Genomic DNA, 18,174 nt, shown 5'->3' with positions numbered 1-18,174 from the left:
ATTGTCACCCCGTCTGCCTTCCCTTGGAGGAGTGTGTTGATTCCTAAGGGGCCCAATCATCATAAATCTGACGCAGGGTGGCAGAGAAGGCCAGTAGCGGCCAGGCGAAGCAGAACAGATTGGAGCCAGACGCGCTGCATGTCTTCATGATGTTTAATTGTCTTCTGTTGATCCTGTATTGACAGCAGTGTCAGGGCTGATATAGTGGCTTGGAGAGTAGGGGGTTGTGTCCTGAATGGCACCTTATCCCTTATATACTGCACTACTTGACCCTATGGGCCCTGGTCAAAAGTAGCGCACTATATAGGGAATAGGGTGTCATTTGCGACACAGCGGGCAGTCGGAGAGAAGAAGTGGCGGGCTAAAGCACTGTTGTGCCCGGGCTTTGGCCGCAGAGCGCCTCACACCCCTACCACTCTTCCAAGTTTAGACCGCAAAGCTCCATCGAGTCCGACTCTGATTACAGCCCATTGATTGCTCGTTAATTCACTGTAAGCACGCACTGGCTTTTTCTCAGAGGTGGTCTCTCTCCCTCTATTGAATAACGGGAGATGGAGTAAATATGACGAAGTGATGGAGCCCTGCGGGGGGTGATACAGAGCTGCTCCTGTAAAACTGAAGGGCACTAATTCAAAGAATATTTAATGATCTTCAAGTTAGAATCTAAATTACAACAATTGATAAATAAAACAACTTATAAAGGGTTTTGTAGAGCATTTATAGTTCAAGTCATACTACATGAAGTGCGGCATAACAGTCCCTTACATCTGATATTGCCAAATGTGGCATAACTCCTTTTACCAGCCTTTCAATAGCATGACATTTGCACGTTTACTAAGTGGGGAAAAAAAATATATAAAAAAAATATCATTTTAATAACTAACGTCAGTGGCCAGCCCAAATAGCATACCAAACAACCACCACTCTGCTATGTAGAGATAATAATCCACAATCTTTTTATTTAAAAAAATGTATCACTACTAAACAAGCCCAGCGTTCTCTACAGTTTCCAAATGCCCTGAGCCCATCGGCAGAGTTGTTAGAGCTGTGGAGATTTCCGCATCACAACATGCTCATTAGTGAGCTAGCTCCCGTCTTGAGCGACTACAGAGGGCAACACAACACCAGACCAGACAACAGAGCAGCACAGCCCTGGCTTTTTGAGGTCACGGAAGTGGAAAAGGGATTTGGTCTGGGCTCAACCCAGGCATTAGCCTCCAAGGCTGCAGCACGGTGTGGAGTTTCATACAATATGCTTGGAGCATTGCAAAGCAATTGCATGCCATTGTTGGACTGTTAAAAACACAGCTAAAGTATTGTTAACTCTCCTTTTATCTCTCCATCTCTCTCCCTCTTTCTTTATCCTTTTCTTTCTTTCATTCTCTCGCTTTCTCTGTCCCACCATCAATCTACGTTTCCCTCCTCCCCACCCCCACTCCCTCTGGCACCAGAGCCCAGATCTCAGGTCATATGAGCCCCAGTAGCTGGCACCACAGTGTATTAGACCAGTCTGTCCCTTCTGGCACCCGCGGGCCTCCAGCCTTCCCCCAGGGTGACTCAGCGTGCGGTCCTAGCCAACAAGCTCATTAATTGCTGTCATCCGGCTCCCTCAGGCCACCATTTACCCAGCTTCTCCCACAACACAGTTCGTCTTCGGAACGCCAAGTACCTCTTCCTCCATAATCACATTTCCTTTTGGAGAGGAATTACTTTGGAATTGCATTGATGGAATTTGAGAGCATGAAAATTGTGCATTGAGAAAAATCTCAAAGAAAGTCGGTAAAGGTAGAGAAGGATACTGGAAAATAGTGCAGTATTTGTAACATGTTTGATCAGTATTATCGGTAAGATCTTAAAGAAAGTCGCTAAAGGTAAATAGAAAAGAATACAACTCACAATAAGTCACGAAAGAGGAAAGAAATAACACGTGTTCCTGAGATGCAGGCTATCATTAGTGTGGTGAAAAATAGAATTCCCTCACTGAGGTTGAGGGCTGGGTGAATAGAGTGAGGGTTGGACTACTCACCTCATCTAGACAGTGCTCATACTGCTCCCTCTGGCTCTCATTCTCCATGGCCAATGCTGAGTTTTCCTCCTGTACAGCAAAATAAAACACATTTAGTGATGACTGAAATCCACTGAGAGCTTGTCGTTAAAAGCAAGTTTGTATGCATCAGATTTGTTTATGAGTCATTTACCAAACAGTAATGCAGGAAGAGTTAAAGTAATTCAAGTAGTATATAAAGAAATACCAGGCGGTGCCTGCTAGTCAATTTAAAACAATCACAGGTGGTTATAGAACAATCAACATATAATTATCTAACCTGATTGACATACACTGAACAAAAATGTAAATGCAAAATGCAACAATTTCAAAGATTTTTCTGAGTTACAGTCCACATAAGGCAATCAGTTAATTGAAAAACATTCATTAGGCACTAATCTATGGATCTCACGTGACTGGGAATACAGATATGCATCTGTTGGTCACATATACCTTAAAAAAAGTATGGGCGTGGATCAGAAAACCAGTCAGTACTGTATCTGTTGTGACCACCATTTTCCTCTTGATGAGCGATAAAGCTCCTTCGCATAGAGTTGATCAGACTGTTGATTATGGCCTGTTGAATGTTGTCCCACTCCCCTTAAATGGCTGTGCGAAGTTGCTGGATATTGGCGGGAACTGGAACATGCTGTCATACACGTTGATCCAGAGCATCCCAAACATGCCCAAACATGCTCAACAGGTGACATGTCTGTTGAGTATGCAGACCATGGAAGAACTGGGACATTTTCAGTTGTACAGATCCTTGCAACATGGGGACCTGCATTATCATGCTGAAACAGGAGGTGAAGGCGGTGGATGAATGGCACGACAATGGGCCTCAGGATCTCGTCACGGTTGCTCTGTGCATTCAAATTCCCATCGATAAAATGCAATTGTGCTCGTTGTCCGTAGCTTATGCCGGCCCATACCATAACCCCACCGCCACCATGGGGCACTCTGTTCACAACATTGACATCAGCAAACCGCTCACCCACACAACGCCATACACGTGGTCTGCAGATGTTAGACCGGTTGGACAGACTGCAAAATTCTCTTAAACGAAGTTGGAGGCAGCTTATGGTAGAGAAATTAACATTCAATTCTCTGGCAACAGCTCTGGTGGACATTCCTGCAGTCAGCATGCCAATTGCACGCTCCCTCAAATCTTGAGACTTCTATGGCATTGTGTTGTGTGACAAAACTGCACATTTTAGAGTGGCCTTTTATTGTCCCCAGCACAAGGTGCACGTGTGCAATGATAATGCTGTTTAATCAGCTTCTTGATATGCCACACCTGTCAGGTGGATGGATTATCTTGGCAAAGGATAAATGCTCACTAACAGGCATGTAAACTAATTTGTGCATTTGAGAGAAATAAGCTTTTTGTGCGTATGGAAAATATCTGGGATCTTTTATTTCAGCTCATGAAACATGGGACCAACACTTTACATGTTGCATTTATATTTTTGTTCAGTGTAGATGTGAAATGATACTGAATATGTGGCCAATGAAAATAATGCCAAAGGTATTTGTAGTCTCTCCAATCTGTTTTCATATGAAAAACTATTGATGCAACAAATCATATCTGTGTTTTGTAGCGCAAGACTACACTGCCAGAGAACAAGATAAAAACAAGACAGGATTCGCCGGAGGTGGAAAAGGTCAGGTGTCAACCATAAGACCGGGGCCAACTAATAAAAACCTGCAGAAGTATTTCGCAATGAAAGGTCACGGGGCTTGAAGTTATGATCCTGAACTTTAAAAGGTACAAGTAAGAAGTTAGGCAGAATAGGCTAGAAGGGGCTAATGTGAATATGTCCTTGTTTTAGGGGGGGGGGGGTGAATATTGCTTCACCTTTTTAAGGGAGAGGGGCTATTGATCTCCTCTGTTTCTAGTTTGTCAAATGGTCCGGGCAGGCCATATTAGAAGCTGTCAACATTCGCTCCGGCTAGCTTACCTCACTCGCCACATGCCCTTTAGTACAAACAGCCAGCCTTTGATTAAAACCCGGGCTAAATAATTGCACCTAACATATTCCACTGCCTTAATCAAAATGGCACAGAGCTATAACAAATGAGCAACTTTGAGATGTACAGGAAAAGCCCTTTACAAAAAGAATTAACTTGTATTATTACGTATTAATATTAGTAAAGTAAAAGCTCCTAGTGAAGGTAAATAATTACCCAGAGGTTGCATATAAGCATTTTTTCTGAGGTTCTTATCATATTCTTTGTGTTGGTAGTAACTGGTTGAATCATCTTTCTCTATGGGACAAGGGGTCGGAGAAAGGTGAAGTGATGTGCTGTATTGACAATATTGTTGATATGGGAAGTATGTGGGAAAATACGTCTACTTCCATCAAACTGAACCTATCAGTACCTGATAAACACACATTAAAAATGCATTAAAAGCATTTGAAATACTTTCATTATAGTGCTCTTTTGCCATCTTGTATTGCAAAACATCATGGAGAATAATGTCTGACATTGCAGACAATCTAACAATAGAAATATTATTTGAGCCTGGGACAAAAAAAGGTAGCCTAGTTGAAAAACAATATTTTGTACAGCCACGGTGCATAATCAATATTACTGTGAATGAATGCAGTGCTCGGCTGCGATGTGTTATCAACAAATGCTAAACTAAATAAATGTGCCATGTCATAAAAAACATTGGGGAAGATTGATTGATTGATTGGGGATGAAAAGAGCAACTAAATCACATAATAAACATGTATTCATATTAGCACATCCTGTCAATGTATTGCTCCTACAGCTGCTGTAATTAAAGCATAGCAACTACAACTGCTGTTGCCATAGATTTTGAAACATATAAATTATGCATGCCATTATAAATAGCTTTTTATAGAATAGAATACATGCATGATCATCCAGGTAGTTTTCTCCTGCTGAGTTCCCATGATTAGAGAAGTGGTTTTCTAGAATCATGGATGTATTTTTCTTGTAAACTTCAATGGAAGGTAACTAGCTAGAGAACAGAGTTATAGACAGCAGGAGTTTTTGCTTCTATTCGCTCACAGTAGGTTTGAATTGGGGTGAGGAGGGCGGAGAAAGGAGGAGGGATTGTATGGACAGGGCGAGAGCTGGCTGCACCACAGTCAGTTCTCACTCTGCCTGTAATTGAACAGGAGTTAGAGCCAGCCCTGCACTGAGACCAGAGTGGCAGCTGTCCTTCTGTTACGCCTGTACACCAGACCTCCTTTCCCTGGCACCCGGCTGCCAACTGTGCCAACCAAGCTGCATGGGCACAAGGCTGGGCAATGGGCATGCACAGTTGCTCAAACTGCAGACAGTCACCCAAGACCCAGTCACTTGCTTGCTCTGTCTTCCCATGGAGTCTCTACAACACTTACTTGTGTGGAAAGCTAGAAGCATTGAGAGTTGAGCTGGAATGGATGAGTTAGGTACAGGTATATAATTTGTAGCTGTGTATTCCATCCTATGTCCACTCGAGATTAATCCCAACTCATTTTGTCCTTCGACCGAATGTCTAATCAGTCAACGACGCTACTTCCATTAGCGTTTTTGGGGTGGGAGCCGTAAAAACATATAAATTAGAGTGGCAGCATTAACTGATCATTCAAGCATCTGTGAAAAGAATCCCCGTTTTCTTCCCCCTCCAAGATGTTTTTTTCAAAAGGATTCAATCTAAGCTTAAAGTAAGCACCATTTCTAAAGGCATAGCATGCCCACCATGGTAATGAACGATATCAGTTGGGCTGGGCTGGTGGTGGGGAAACAGAAATGGGCGCCCTTACTTAGTGTCACCACCGTTTACACATAACAAAGGCCAGTGATGTATTGCCTCGCCGTTGTTCTAACCGGTTCTCTTCTGGAGGAGCATCCATCACGGATGCAGCGGGACGGAAGAAAATGGCAGATACATTTCGAATGTAGTTTTTTGGGGTAATGCTGGACGCTTCCTCTTACAAATCACTAGACAGGCCTGCCATTATTTTCTTTTGACTGCAGGGAAGATAACTTATACAGTGATAGAGGAGCCATAAAGCAACAAGCAATTACACTGCATTTTGTTGTAATTAGCCTTAACTGCAATTTCTGTCAGCATGGAGTTAGTGGCACCGTTAATAATGTCTGTAGAACGAGCCGGTTTCTTGGGTCCTTCATTAACTCTGGCAGCGTTTTCTCATGTCTGAGCTGTCCATAGTGGCTTAGGAGAAGACCTGGGTTCAAGTAGTATTATATATATTTTTTAATACTTTCTCTGCACTTGATTGAACTTGGTTGAGCTTGTCTGGCCGCAATGGGACCAATGGCCTAGTCCCAAAAGTGCAAAACCTTTCCCATCGGGCACTCCGGTAGGGGCTCTATCCTTTTATTCTTTGTCCCCAACGCTCTAGGCGACCAGTTTTGATAGCCTTCAGCCGATGTCATCTACAAAATAGCTTCCAACACTCTACTCAGCAAACTGGATGCAGTCTATCACAGTGCCATCCGTTTTGTTATCCAAATCACCTTATACCACCCACCACTGCGACCTGTATGCTCTAGTTGGCTGGCCCTCGCTACATATTTGTCGCCAGACCCACTGGCTCCAGGTCATCTATAAGTCTATGCTAGGTAAAGCTCCGCCTTATCTCAGTTCACTGGTCACGATAACAACACCCACCCGTAGCACACGTTCCAGCAGGTATATCTCACTGATCATCCCCAAAGCCAACACCTAATTTGGCCGCCTTTCCTTCCAGTTCTCTGCTGCCAGTGACTGGAATGAATTGCAAAAATCGCTGAAGTTGGAGACTTTTATTTCCCTCACCAACTTTAAACATCAACTATCTGAGCAGTTAACCGATCGCTGCAGCTGTACATAGTTCATCTGTAAATAGCCCACCCAATCTACCTACCTCATCCCCATACTGTTTTTATTTTATTTACTTTTCTGCTCTTTTGCACACCAGTATCTCTACTTGCACATCATCATCTGCTCATGTATCACTCCAGTGTTAATCTGCTAAATTGTAATTATTCGCTGCTATGGCCTATTTATTGCCTACCTCCTCATGCCTTTTGCACACACTGTATATAGACTTTCTTTTTTCTACTGTGTCATTGACTTGTTTATTGTGTTATTGGCTTGTTTATTGTTTACTCCATGTGTAACTCTGTGTTGTTGTCTGTGTCACACTGCTTTGCTTTATCTTGGCCAGGTCGCAGTTGCAAACGAGAACTTGTTCTCAACTAGCCTACCTGGTTAAATAAAGGTGGAACAAATAAATAAATATCATACGCTCAAAGTATTTGAACATTAACCACAGACCCTCGCGGCATCAGCGAGGGCCACTTCGTAAATGAGTAGGTGGGTCTCTGAGCGTAATTTGATTAAGTCTTAATAGACTTAGCCCCTTTAATTGCTGAGGAGATCTGAAAGCCTGGTGTGTCAGTCTAGTGGGTATACTGTATGGTCGGAAACAATCGGAATCAGAAGGATTACTCAAAATGGATTTCTGACTCAACTGTTGCTAATGCTGAGAACAGAGCACACAGTGGAACAGTGGAGGAGCGCTATGGAAGTGAACAAAGACCGCTGTGAAGTCCTAGAAACCTGAGCCCTCTGTGGAGCGCTTTGCTCTTCAAACAGCAGAGCGCACAAGACTTTGATAAGACCATTATGCTCCAGACTGCAAACATAAGAAGGAGAGCCTGGTCGCGGAGGCAGAACGAGGGAGGAGAAGAGAAGAGAGGCGGAGCCATGTTTTGAATTGTACCTCTAGGGTGCGCAGACGCTCCAGAAGGAGCTTTGTTTGGTCCTGAAACTCTTCCGCTCGGCTGATGCTGCCGATGTCTGCCAGCAAAGGGTCTCCAGAAGACGGCAGTGGGCTACTACCGCTGCTGTTCTGCTCCAAGCTGTCACGCGTCCTCTGCACCTCCTCTGAGAGTTTATCCTGATAGACAGACGAGAGGAAAGAGAAAGAGAGAGAGAGAGAGAAGACGATGGAGAGAGAGCAAAAGAGAAATAGAGAGAAAGGCAGAGAGAAGGAGAGTGAGAAAGAAAGAGAGAAAGAAAGACAAAGGCGGGAGAAGAAGGAGAGAGAGGGGAAGAAGGAGAGAACAGAGAGGAGAGAGAGAGGGGAAGAAGGAGAGAGAACAGAGAGGAGAGAGAGAGGGGAAGAAGGAGAGAGAACAGAGAGGAGAGAGAGAGGGAAAGAGAAGAAAAAAAACAATTCAACACCCAAAACATCCCCTAATCCCTAATCGTGTTTCACTTGTATTTCCAAAGAGTGGCAGTGACCTTGAGACCTCTCCATCTTGTCTGCCGATAGAGGACCCCACACCCCTCTTTCTCCCCCCTTCACACCCTGCCTCAGTCTCCAGCTGTGACACTAATGCACAGAGGCGGAAATTAAAAGCGAACATAATAAAACGATGGGGTCCATGATATCCCCAGGCCCGCTGGGCATGGCTCACCAAGAGAGTCACAGACCAGACAGCATCCTGATATTGACTAATTAGGTACTGTACATTCAACACAGGATATAGAGTACTGCTAAAGGAGGATATGTCATGTGTCGCCTGTCAATTATTCAAAGTATTTTCACACTATCCTAGAAGTCAAGGAGGGATTTTCTTTCCCTCTGATGTTACTATTCAAATAAATTATATCATGCTACTTTGGTCTTAAATCAGTACACCACGTCGTTTTGTATGTGATATTGAGACATATGAAAACCATAGCATAAGCTGTCGTTAAAACTAATATACTGTATTTACATCCAACACCATTTTCCTTACAATTTAATACAAAACCCCTGGGGATTTATGATGGATTTCCTGTATCCAAAACAAAGTGATATGCCGATAATATGAAACGCTTAATCCTCACTGGACTAAACTGGACATTTATCTTTATGCATTGAATGTGCTTTAAAAAACACACACACTGCTCCTGAGGTGATATAGTTGCCATGAATCCTAAATGTAGGTACATTTCAATAGGAGAGATTGAGACACCTTTAAATACTCAACATGCATGGCTTAGTCTGATCGAGGAGGTCACCGCCCTTTCATTTGCAACATCCATTTCACAAACGCTCTTATCTCCATCCTATTCCAAATCTTATCAAGGACCAGGAGAGGGATACAACTACAATTGAGCTGGGAGTTAGATGTCGTGTAAACCTCAACACATGCCTATAGCCAGCCAATGAGCTTTGCAATGCAAGTAAATGGACTTTCCCCCCCAATTTTTCACCTTAAAATCTCACCAAAGCCTTTTGTTGTTATCGCCTGATGTACACCTGTGCACCTTTGTTACATTTTTCATTCAATCCTTCTCTTCCCTCCTTGACAGTTAATTGTCAAGCCGGACGATGGGCTTTCCCGGTAGCGCGGCGGACGCAGACAGCCATGGCTGGAGACATTGATAGATGAGGTTGAGTCCTTGCTAGCGCCGCCATATCCAAATGCATCCAAATCAAGTCGTCCCTCCCTCCTGAACATGAATTGGAAATGCTGTCCTTGGCAACCACTAGCATTATGTTTTGCTTTGAACATTAAAGGACTATTCCAATCTTGGCTGAAACATACCGGTGGTTCCTAATCTTGACTTTGTTTGATTCTTTTGTTTTGCAGGCACTCTGTAGTAAAAAGTTGTAAGCATTTCTTATTGTACAAGTTCAGGCCGTCCCTGCCTGTTTGAGTGAGTATTCTTTCGTTTGGTGCATAATGAATATGACCCATATCTCTCCCCCAGTAATGGTACCATTAATTGAGAGCTTGTTCTTATTACCACAGCCCTGTTATGTCTGATTGCTTGCTGAACATCTGGTCACAGTAGGTGCAGTCATCTCGGTAACCTGACATATGTTTCTCTCCACATGTGTATGTTTGCTGCATCCATTCACACAACTTAGAGCGAAATCGATCCCCCCACACTGGCACACGTTAGAACGAAATCGATCCCCTCCACTGGCACACGTTGACAGATTCTAATTCCATGTTTAATTAATCCACTCAGGTTGATTAATTCCGGGGCTGCTATTATTCTGTATAATACCCATCATTTGAATAATCACAAGGTATCTGACTATGTGGAAATATGGTCCACTGCTGAGAGGAAGGCTGCATTGCAAAATGCCCCCTATTCCTGTTATGCCTAGTGATATATACTTTATGGGCCCTGGTCAAAAATGGTGCTCTGTATAAGGAATAGGGGATTCAGCCATAGAGTTATACTCCCTACGTTCACCCACAATAAATCTAGCTAATGCATGTACTAGGCTTATTGAAATGTATACCGCCATACCTCCATTTCCCATTATGACGCAATTTTTTTTTCACACATTACCATTCATGATCGATTTCTAAAGGCATAGCATGTCCACCACACTAATGAATGGTTTTGTCTTTTATAACGACGTTGTCACGTTCTGACCATAGTTCTTTTGTATTTTCTTTGTTTTAGTGTGGTCAGGGTGTGAGTTGGGTGGGTAATCTATGTTTTCTATTTCTGTGTTTGGCCTGATATGGTTCTCAATCAGAGGCAGCTGTCAATCGTTGTCCCTGATTGGGAACCATATTTAGGTAGCCTGTTTTCTGTTGGGTTTTGTGGGTGGTTGTTTTCAGTCTTTGTGTGTCTGCACCAGATAGAACTGTTTCGGTTTTCACTTTGTTGTTTTTGTATTTTGAGTTGTTCACTTCCATTAAATAAGATGAACAATTACCACGCTGCGCATTGGTCCTCTGATCCTTCAAACTTCTCCTCCTCAGACGAGGAGGAAGACGACAGCCGTTACAGACGTAGCATATTCATCACTGAAGTCAAGAAGTCCGTATAACGTTTTGCAATTGAGAGATACGTGCAATGCACTTAGTGGGAATTCCCTTACTTTTGGTTAACACATTTGGAAATGAAAAAGTTGAAGCTAAATTACATTTTAAATGTGGTACGAATCATAAGAGTACAAGACATGACCTCCATGAACTGTAATGGTATGACCTTTATCGACCTCCCCTAACAGTAACACAACCAAACTACTTCTAGATAAAAAAAAGTTCCACTTTTTCCTACGATGCTGTTTGGAAGGTCACTTTGTCATAATTAAATGAACGTAATTTCACATGGATAATTAAAGGACCTTCTGTGTCAATAAGAGTTCTGTGAGATACCTTGAGTATCTAAGGAACAGCACAAACAAAAAATCCACACAAGAATATACCGTAGCTGTGCACATAACACACAAACCCAAAGTTTAAGGCTACTATAGGCCTACTGCTAATGAGTCTAATTATAGCAACCAGTTTGGGTGCCAAGAACCGAGCTTAAGTAATATGTGGAACTGAAGGATGGGACTAAAAACAAATAAAAGATAACTATTGTAAAACATACTTTGTCCGTAAAATGTATATAGTATGTATAAGCAGTAAGCAGTAAGCAGTAGAAACCTAAGTGTTGTGGTCCATTAGTTTACTCCAGTTAGAGGATAGGTGGTAGGGTTAGGGTAAAATAATAAAGGAAAATATATAAAAACATATATACACTACCGTTCAAAAGTTTGGGGTCACTTAGAAAGGTCCTTGTTTTTGAAAGCAAAGCAAATGTTTTGCCCATTAAAATAACATCAAATTGATCAGAAATACAGTGTAGACATTGTTAATGTTGTAAATGACTATTGTAAGTGGAAACGGCTCATTTTTAATAGAATATCTACATAGGCGTACAGAGGCCCGTTATCAGCAACAATTTTAAAAAGCTAATTGATCATTAGAAAACCCTTTTGCAATTATGTTAGCACAGCGGAACAGTTGTCCTGATTTAAAGAAGCAATAAAACTGGCCTTTAGACTAGTTGAGTATCTGGAGCATCACCGTTTGTGGGTTCGATTACAGGCTCAAAATGGCCAGAAACAAAGAACTTTCTTCTGAAACTCGTCAGTCTATTCTTGTTCTGAGAAATGTAGGCTATTCCATGCGAGAAATTGCCAAGAAACTGAAGATCTTGTACAATGCTGTGTACTACTACCTCCACAGAACAGCGCAAACTGGCTCTAACCATAATAGAAAGAGGAGTGGGAGGCCCCAGTGCGCAAGAGGACAAGTACAGTACATTAGAGTGCTGAGCAGTCCGGGGTTACCTTGTAGGCCTTCATGATGTCCACAGTGTCCACAGCTGTTTGCTCCAGCACCCCCTGGTTCTGCAGCAGCGTCCGCACCGTCTCTTCCATCCTGCACATGCACGCACACACACAAACAGAGGGGGAAGAAGGGGGAGATTGTTTTAGGGCCAGCGACACAAGAGGGGACGGGTGGGTTTTGGATCATACCCCAGTCCCTTTCCACTACAGTATGTGGTACACCACACGATGTGGTGCTGAATGGGTACATATGGCGCTGGGGAGGTTCACAAGTGCATCCACTGAGGCAGAGTATTGACAGACTGCCTCAGTGCCTCTATGGGACTTGTGATACGGTTGTGCCTCGATTTTTGTGCCAAATAATGATTTCTCTCAATGCAAACCAGAGACTTTTACCCCACAGCCTACATCAATATGCTACTCCTCACCCCTGATTCCCATATGAATCACTACAATGGGATTACCTTTTGTTCTACATTCTCCCTGGCCTATTCCAGGTAAAAAACACATCCAGTGAGAGTTGGACCTTTAGGGAGATTGTCTAGGATAGGGCTCCCTCCATTGACCCGGCTGGAAATAGGCCTACAAGTCAGAGTACAAAGAGATGGCGCGATGAAACCACTGTGACATTTCAGGAGAGGAATACCATGGTGGAGCAGGGAGAGAAGGCCAGACTTTGATAAACGAAGACGAATTCCAAATCATCACAGCCGACACAGCCAGCGACACGTGCCAGCGACACGTGCCAGCGACACGTGCCAGCGACATACAGTATCAATGGATACAGCCAGGGACAAAGCCATGGTCATAGCCAGGGGACATAACCATGGATTGACAGATGGGTGTGTCATTTGCAATTTTAAATGAAATGTTGAAATTCCGTTTCTAAGATAGTGGGGAAAGAGACAGCAAAACGACAGATAACTTGATGTTGCAGTAAACAGCATTAGGCAACCTACTTGTGTCTCACTGAATTCCCTGTCAGTGTCAGTCACCTTTAAGTGGTGACACTTCTGATCATCCTTTCAACAGTGACAGTTGACACTGTTAATTGTTCAGGCTTAACACACTCTGGAGAAGACAACTCAGCCACGTTTGTTTTGTTTGTTGTTTGTTCTTACATCTGAGCTCAGTGAGATTTTGCCTGTTTTCCCATTGCGGTTTTCACAGTTGAACTGTTGCGCGACGGCAAAACCACGGCTTTAGCGTAGGCAGGGCTGGGCTCTGCCATCGTAGCGGCCACACCATCGTAGCGGCCACACCATCTGGCAGGCTGAGTCGGAAGCACGAGAAAAGCTGGCTATAAATCAGGCCTAGCTAGCTGACTGACTGTCTGACTGATTGACAGACTGAGTGAGTGGTCAGGTCTATGGCAGATTGCTGTAGCCCGCCACTTAGGACACTGTCCATAATCACTGTGGTCAGGGATAGGGGGTGTGGGACTGGAACATTGTAGTCAGGTCAAGGACTTTGTGACTGAATGACATGCTTGATTAGAATGGTATTGGAAGTAACTAACATGGGGTAACTGACTCATTCAGAGTTTATTGACTTAACATTAGTTGGGAAACAAATATGGCTGAGCTGAAATACACTGGGATTCAGTCATCCTCTTCACAAACCTACCGGTGTGTCTACAGTATGACCAGGGTCATGAATGATTTACTGGTCAGATCATGTCGTAAGGAATAACTCCTGATCCTTACTTTGATTCACTAGATGAATAGGAGAGCAAAGGCATTATTTACCCAATATTTACATTGATACCGTATTATAAATGTTATAAAAAATATTTTTTAAATCCTGCTTTATCAAAACAACTTTATTTCACTATTTCATTCCCTCACGATCTTTTCTTCCCTCAAAAAACACATTCAAATCAAATTCTCCACATTCTCCGCCACATTACCACCAGACAGACAGAACGTCACTGTGTAGAGAGGTAGTGGTCTGACCCCGGTGACCTCCACATGGCTAAGTGACAGGATGATGGGGGCCTTTGATGTTCCTCTCCTCTGGCTCCTCTGTTGTGGATGAGGACTAGGGGCTGTAGGCTGGAGGTCTGGTGGCTGCGGCTAGCCAGCACTTGAAAGGGTCTCTGTGTGTTTTTTAATAGGGGCTGATTCAGGGCAGATCATGAGAGCACATGGTGTGCCTCAAAGTCCCAACCAGCAATGCTGGACAAGCCCAGGCCCAATCCCAAATCTACAGCCTGGCCAAGAGAGATGGGCAGAAACATTCCCCTGCAGTACACACGCACTTACACACACGCGCACACAAAGCTTCCAGTGCCGAATGAGGGGAACGACTTCAACATGCGGTGGATTCCCCAGACTGGTTGAAGTCACAGGGTCCTGTATGTGCACCATATAAGCAGAGAGAGAGAGCAGAGGGGGATAAAGGGACCATGGATATGGATGGAAGCCACTGCAGTGGTGCCAAAGTCTGACTTCATAATACATGCTGAGCTACAAGGTGCCTGACTGACTGTCAAAATGCTATACTATGAATCAGAATGTCCAGGACTAGCTGTAATGCTATGCTGAATAGCTTCTTCTAATAGTTAGTTAAGTAGTTAACTTGTAGCTACCCTGAATATCTGCATACTGTATCTTTTGACTCACATACGCTGCTGCTACTGTTTACTATATGTCACTTTATCACTACCTATAACAAGGCACCTTTCCCAGGGACATGAAACACGATAAAGTTATACCTCTGTATAAGAAGGGGATAAAGTCTCACCCTGGGAATTATAGGCCTGTATCTATCCTCTGTGTAACATCAAAGATCCTGGAGAGAATTGTCCATGAGCAAATGTATGAATATGTTAACAAACAGGGTCTAATGTATGATTTTCAGTCGGGTTTTAGAAAAACATACTCTACTGATTCATGTCTACTTTACTTGACTGACTTCACCAGGAAAGAGATTGATGAGGGAAATCTGTGTGGAATGGTACTGCTTGACCTACAGAAGGCCTTTGATACAGTTAACCACTGTCTCCTAATCTCCAAACTGGAGACACTGGGGTTAAGTAGTGTCCCTCTAGGCTGGGTAGTCCTAATTATCAGGAAGGGAGCAAGTAGTAGAGGTTAATGCTTCACTGTCTCAGGCAAAACCAATGAGTTGTGGTGTTCCGCAGGGGAGCGTGCTTGGGCCTCTGCTGTTTTTATTGTATATTAACGATATGAAAGATGCTTGTTCTTGCTGTCTTTTTCTTTATGCGGATGACTCTACACTTCTGGTGTCTCACAAAAGTAAAACTATGTTGGAGAACATACTTAGTACACAGCTTACTAACATTAGCAAATGGCTTGGAGATAATAAGCTATCTCTGCACTTAGGGAAAACTGAAGCAATTATTTTTGGATCCAGACCTAAATTGTGTAGGTCGTCTGAAATCAGAGTGGAGTTAGGGGGTGAGGTGCTGACTACTAAAACCTCTGTTAGCTACTGGGATGTATCCTTGATGGAAGCTTGGGAGGTGTGAGCATGGCCAACAAGGTGCTAGGGAAGGTTAATGCCAGGACTAAGTTTTTGTCTAGAAAATCCAAGCTGCTTGATAAGGACTTCATGAAAGTGCTAGCTACTGCCCTCATTCAATGCCATTTTAACTATGCTAGTACTTCCTGGTTTGGGGTCTTATCTAAACTTATGAAGGGGAAGCTCCAGATAGCCAAGAATAAGCTGATCAGGGTAGTATTGAAGGTGAGTCCACGTACTCACATAGGCAGGAGCTGCTTTCAGAAACTGGCTGCCTGTTGAGGCTCGGGTGTCCCAGATTAGACTAGGTTTGGTTTACAGGAGTATTTATGGTTCTGTGCCCAGATATCTAAGTGATTACTTTCCTCGTGTTAGGGATGCACACAATCACAGCACCAGATCAGGTGTTGCTGATGTGTGTTTATACAGGTTCAGGAGTAATGCTGGGAAAGGTACTTTCTTGTATACTGGAGCCTCAGAATGGAATGAGTTGCCTCTCCCTATAAAAACAACGTCCTCTCTGGACAGCTTTAAAAATAAAGTAAAAATATGTTTGATGTCTTCTGTGCCCATATGCATAACCCCTATGATGTAACTGGAATGATGAGATAGATGTTCTTCTTCTATGTTTTTGTTTTATTATTTCACTGCCATACTGTGTTTGATCTTGCCTAGCCATCTTGTCTCAAGAGGACCACAGTGGAAATAAGTCCCAGACTTTATTGTGTGTTATCCTCGATGATTTTATTAATGTGCATGTATGGCTTTTAAGTTGCATGTGTGCTTGTTTTTTTTAAATGGTTGAATTAATAAAATAAAATAAATATGTACTGTACAGTACAAATCTACAATTACCTTGTACCCCTGAACATGGACTAGGTACTGGTATCCTGTGTATATAGCCATGTTATTGTTACTCATTGTGTATTTATTCCTCGTGTAGGCCTATTATTTTTCTTGTATTTCTCGTTTTTTCTCTGCATTGTTGGGAAGGGCCTGTAAGTAAGCATTTCACTGTTAGTCTACACCTGTTTGCAAAGCATGTGACAAATACAATTTGATTTGACTTAATGCTATGACATGTCGTAATGCTATGACAGTTCATGAAGCTATGACAAGTTGTAATGCTATGACAAGTCGTAATGCTATGATAAGTACCGTAATGCTATGAAAAGTCGGTATGCTATGACATGTCGCAACGCTATGACAAGTTGTAGCGCTATGACAAGTCGTAATGCTGCCACATTGGCATTCAAAAGCTACATATGAGAGGAAAGCCAAACGAATCTTTCTCAGGTGTTTTTTCAGCTACTAACCTATAATTTACATATGACACATCTCATCCCTCAGCACCATACATGACTAAAGTAGATTTATGCAGCTACACACACAGTGACCTGAACATAACATTTAGTTCTATTGTCTCTGTTGTCCCCTTGAAAAGGTGGGTTCAAGTTTAGCTCCCATTAATTCTAAACACATTTCTCCCTCCGATTCATCTGGGGGAGCATCACAAATAGGACTGTCTTGGACAATTACCCCTGATAATCACATTTTGATGGTGTACTGATTAGGAATTATAGTGTTTTCTGAAGCTATTTAGCAGTAGAATTCGTGAGGACAGGGGAGGGAGATCCGCGAGGTTGTTTCAAGTGCATAATGCTTTTCACCTTTTTATTACATTTTTGATGGTTTTATATGCAATCAAATAGAGTGAGAATGGTTTCAAAGATTCTGAGTGTTTATTTCATTTATCTCTAATAATAAACTTGGATTAGGATCATAACTGTAATCCAGCGACAATTTCAAAACATCCTCAAGTTGCACATATGCTGTATATTAAGTGTGATTATGATATCACTTCAATTCAATTTACAGAGGGATAAAAAAAAATCAGACTCTGGCCTAACAACTTGAGCCATTAACTTTGTCTATGATACTAAATGTAATAACATTGCCATTTAAAATCTGTTGGGAATTTCCTATTTTTGTGTGAAACACTTATCAACTCCACTTGATGTCAACCCAAACCATTAAAGCTGATAACTACATAAGTGAAAAAAAGCTGTGAAAGATAGTTTTTTGTGTGTGTAGAATCAATGCTTAAATCTGTGTCCAAACAGCCCTTACTTAATGTGGTTACAATCTCAGTGGTTGTAAATGACCTTCTATTGAGGACCTCGCTGGAGAAAAGGAGGGAGGAAGGGAAGGATGGAGGAATGGATGGATTGAGGAAAGCAAAGCCTGACTCGTTTGACCCCCAGACTGCACCAGCTGAATTTCAAACACGTCGGCAACAGCCAGGAAGTACAATTAAGTCTCCAATCAATGTCCAGCCCCAGGTATAAGTAAAACACGCACGCACACACACACACAACCCCCCCCCCACCCCCCCCCCCCCCCACCCACCCCCCCACACACACACACATCACTTCAAGTAAATCCAATTGGGGAAGGAAGCCAGATGTCTGAATGAGCTGAATGAGGTGTGTTTGACAAGTCGTCAGAACATGCAAACCATTGATGGAC

At 42.8% G+C, this 18,174-nt stretch overlaps 1 protein-coding gene across 1 annotated transcript in view; it reads right to left on the bottom strand.

The window, feature by feature from the left end:
* Window positions 1-18,174, bottom strand: part of LOC120033200 (nck-associated protein 5-like) — a 94,865-nt gene that overhangs the window by 45,513 nt on the left and 31,178 nt on the right. Inside the window, exons 3-5 of the mRNA XM_038979484.1 lie at window positions 12,160-12,250; window positions 7,795-7,971; window positions 2,027-2,095 (exon numbers count right to left, since the gene is read on the bottom strand). Of these exons, the coding sequence (XP_038835412.1) occupies window positions 2,027-2,095; window positions 7,795-7,971; window positions 12,160-12,250 (337 nt within the window). The remainder of the gene's footprint in view (window positions 1-2,026; window positions 2,096-7,794; window positions 7,972-12,159; window positions 12,251-18,174) is intronic.

This window comes from Salvelinus namaycush, chromosome 40, assembly GCF_016432855.1.
Source record: "Salvelinus namaycush isolate Seneca chromosome 40, SaNama_1.0, whole genome shotgun sequence".
NCBI lineage: Eukaryota > Metazoa > Chordata > Actinopteri > Salmoniformes > Salmonidae > Salvelinus > Salvelinus namaycush.
Note: the sequence above shows the minus strand (reverse complement) of the source record. Positions and strands in the feature narration are given on the sequence as shown.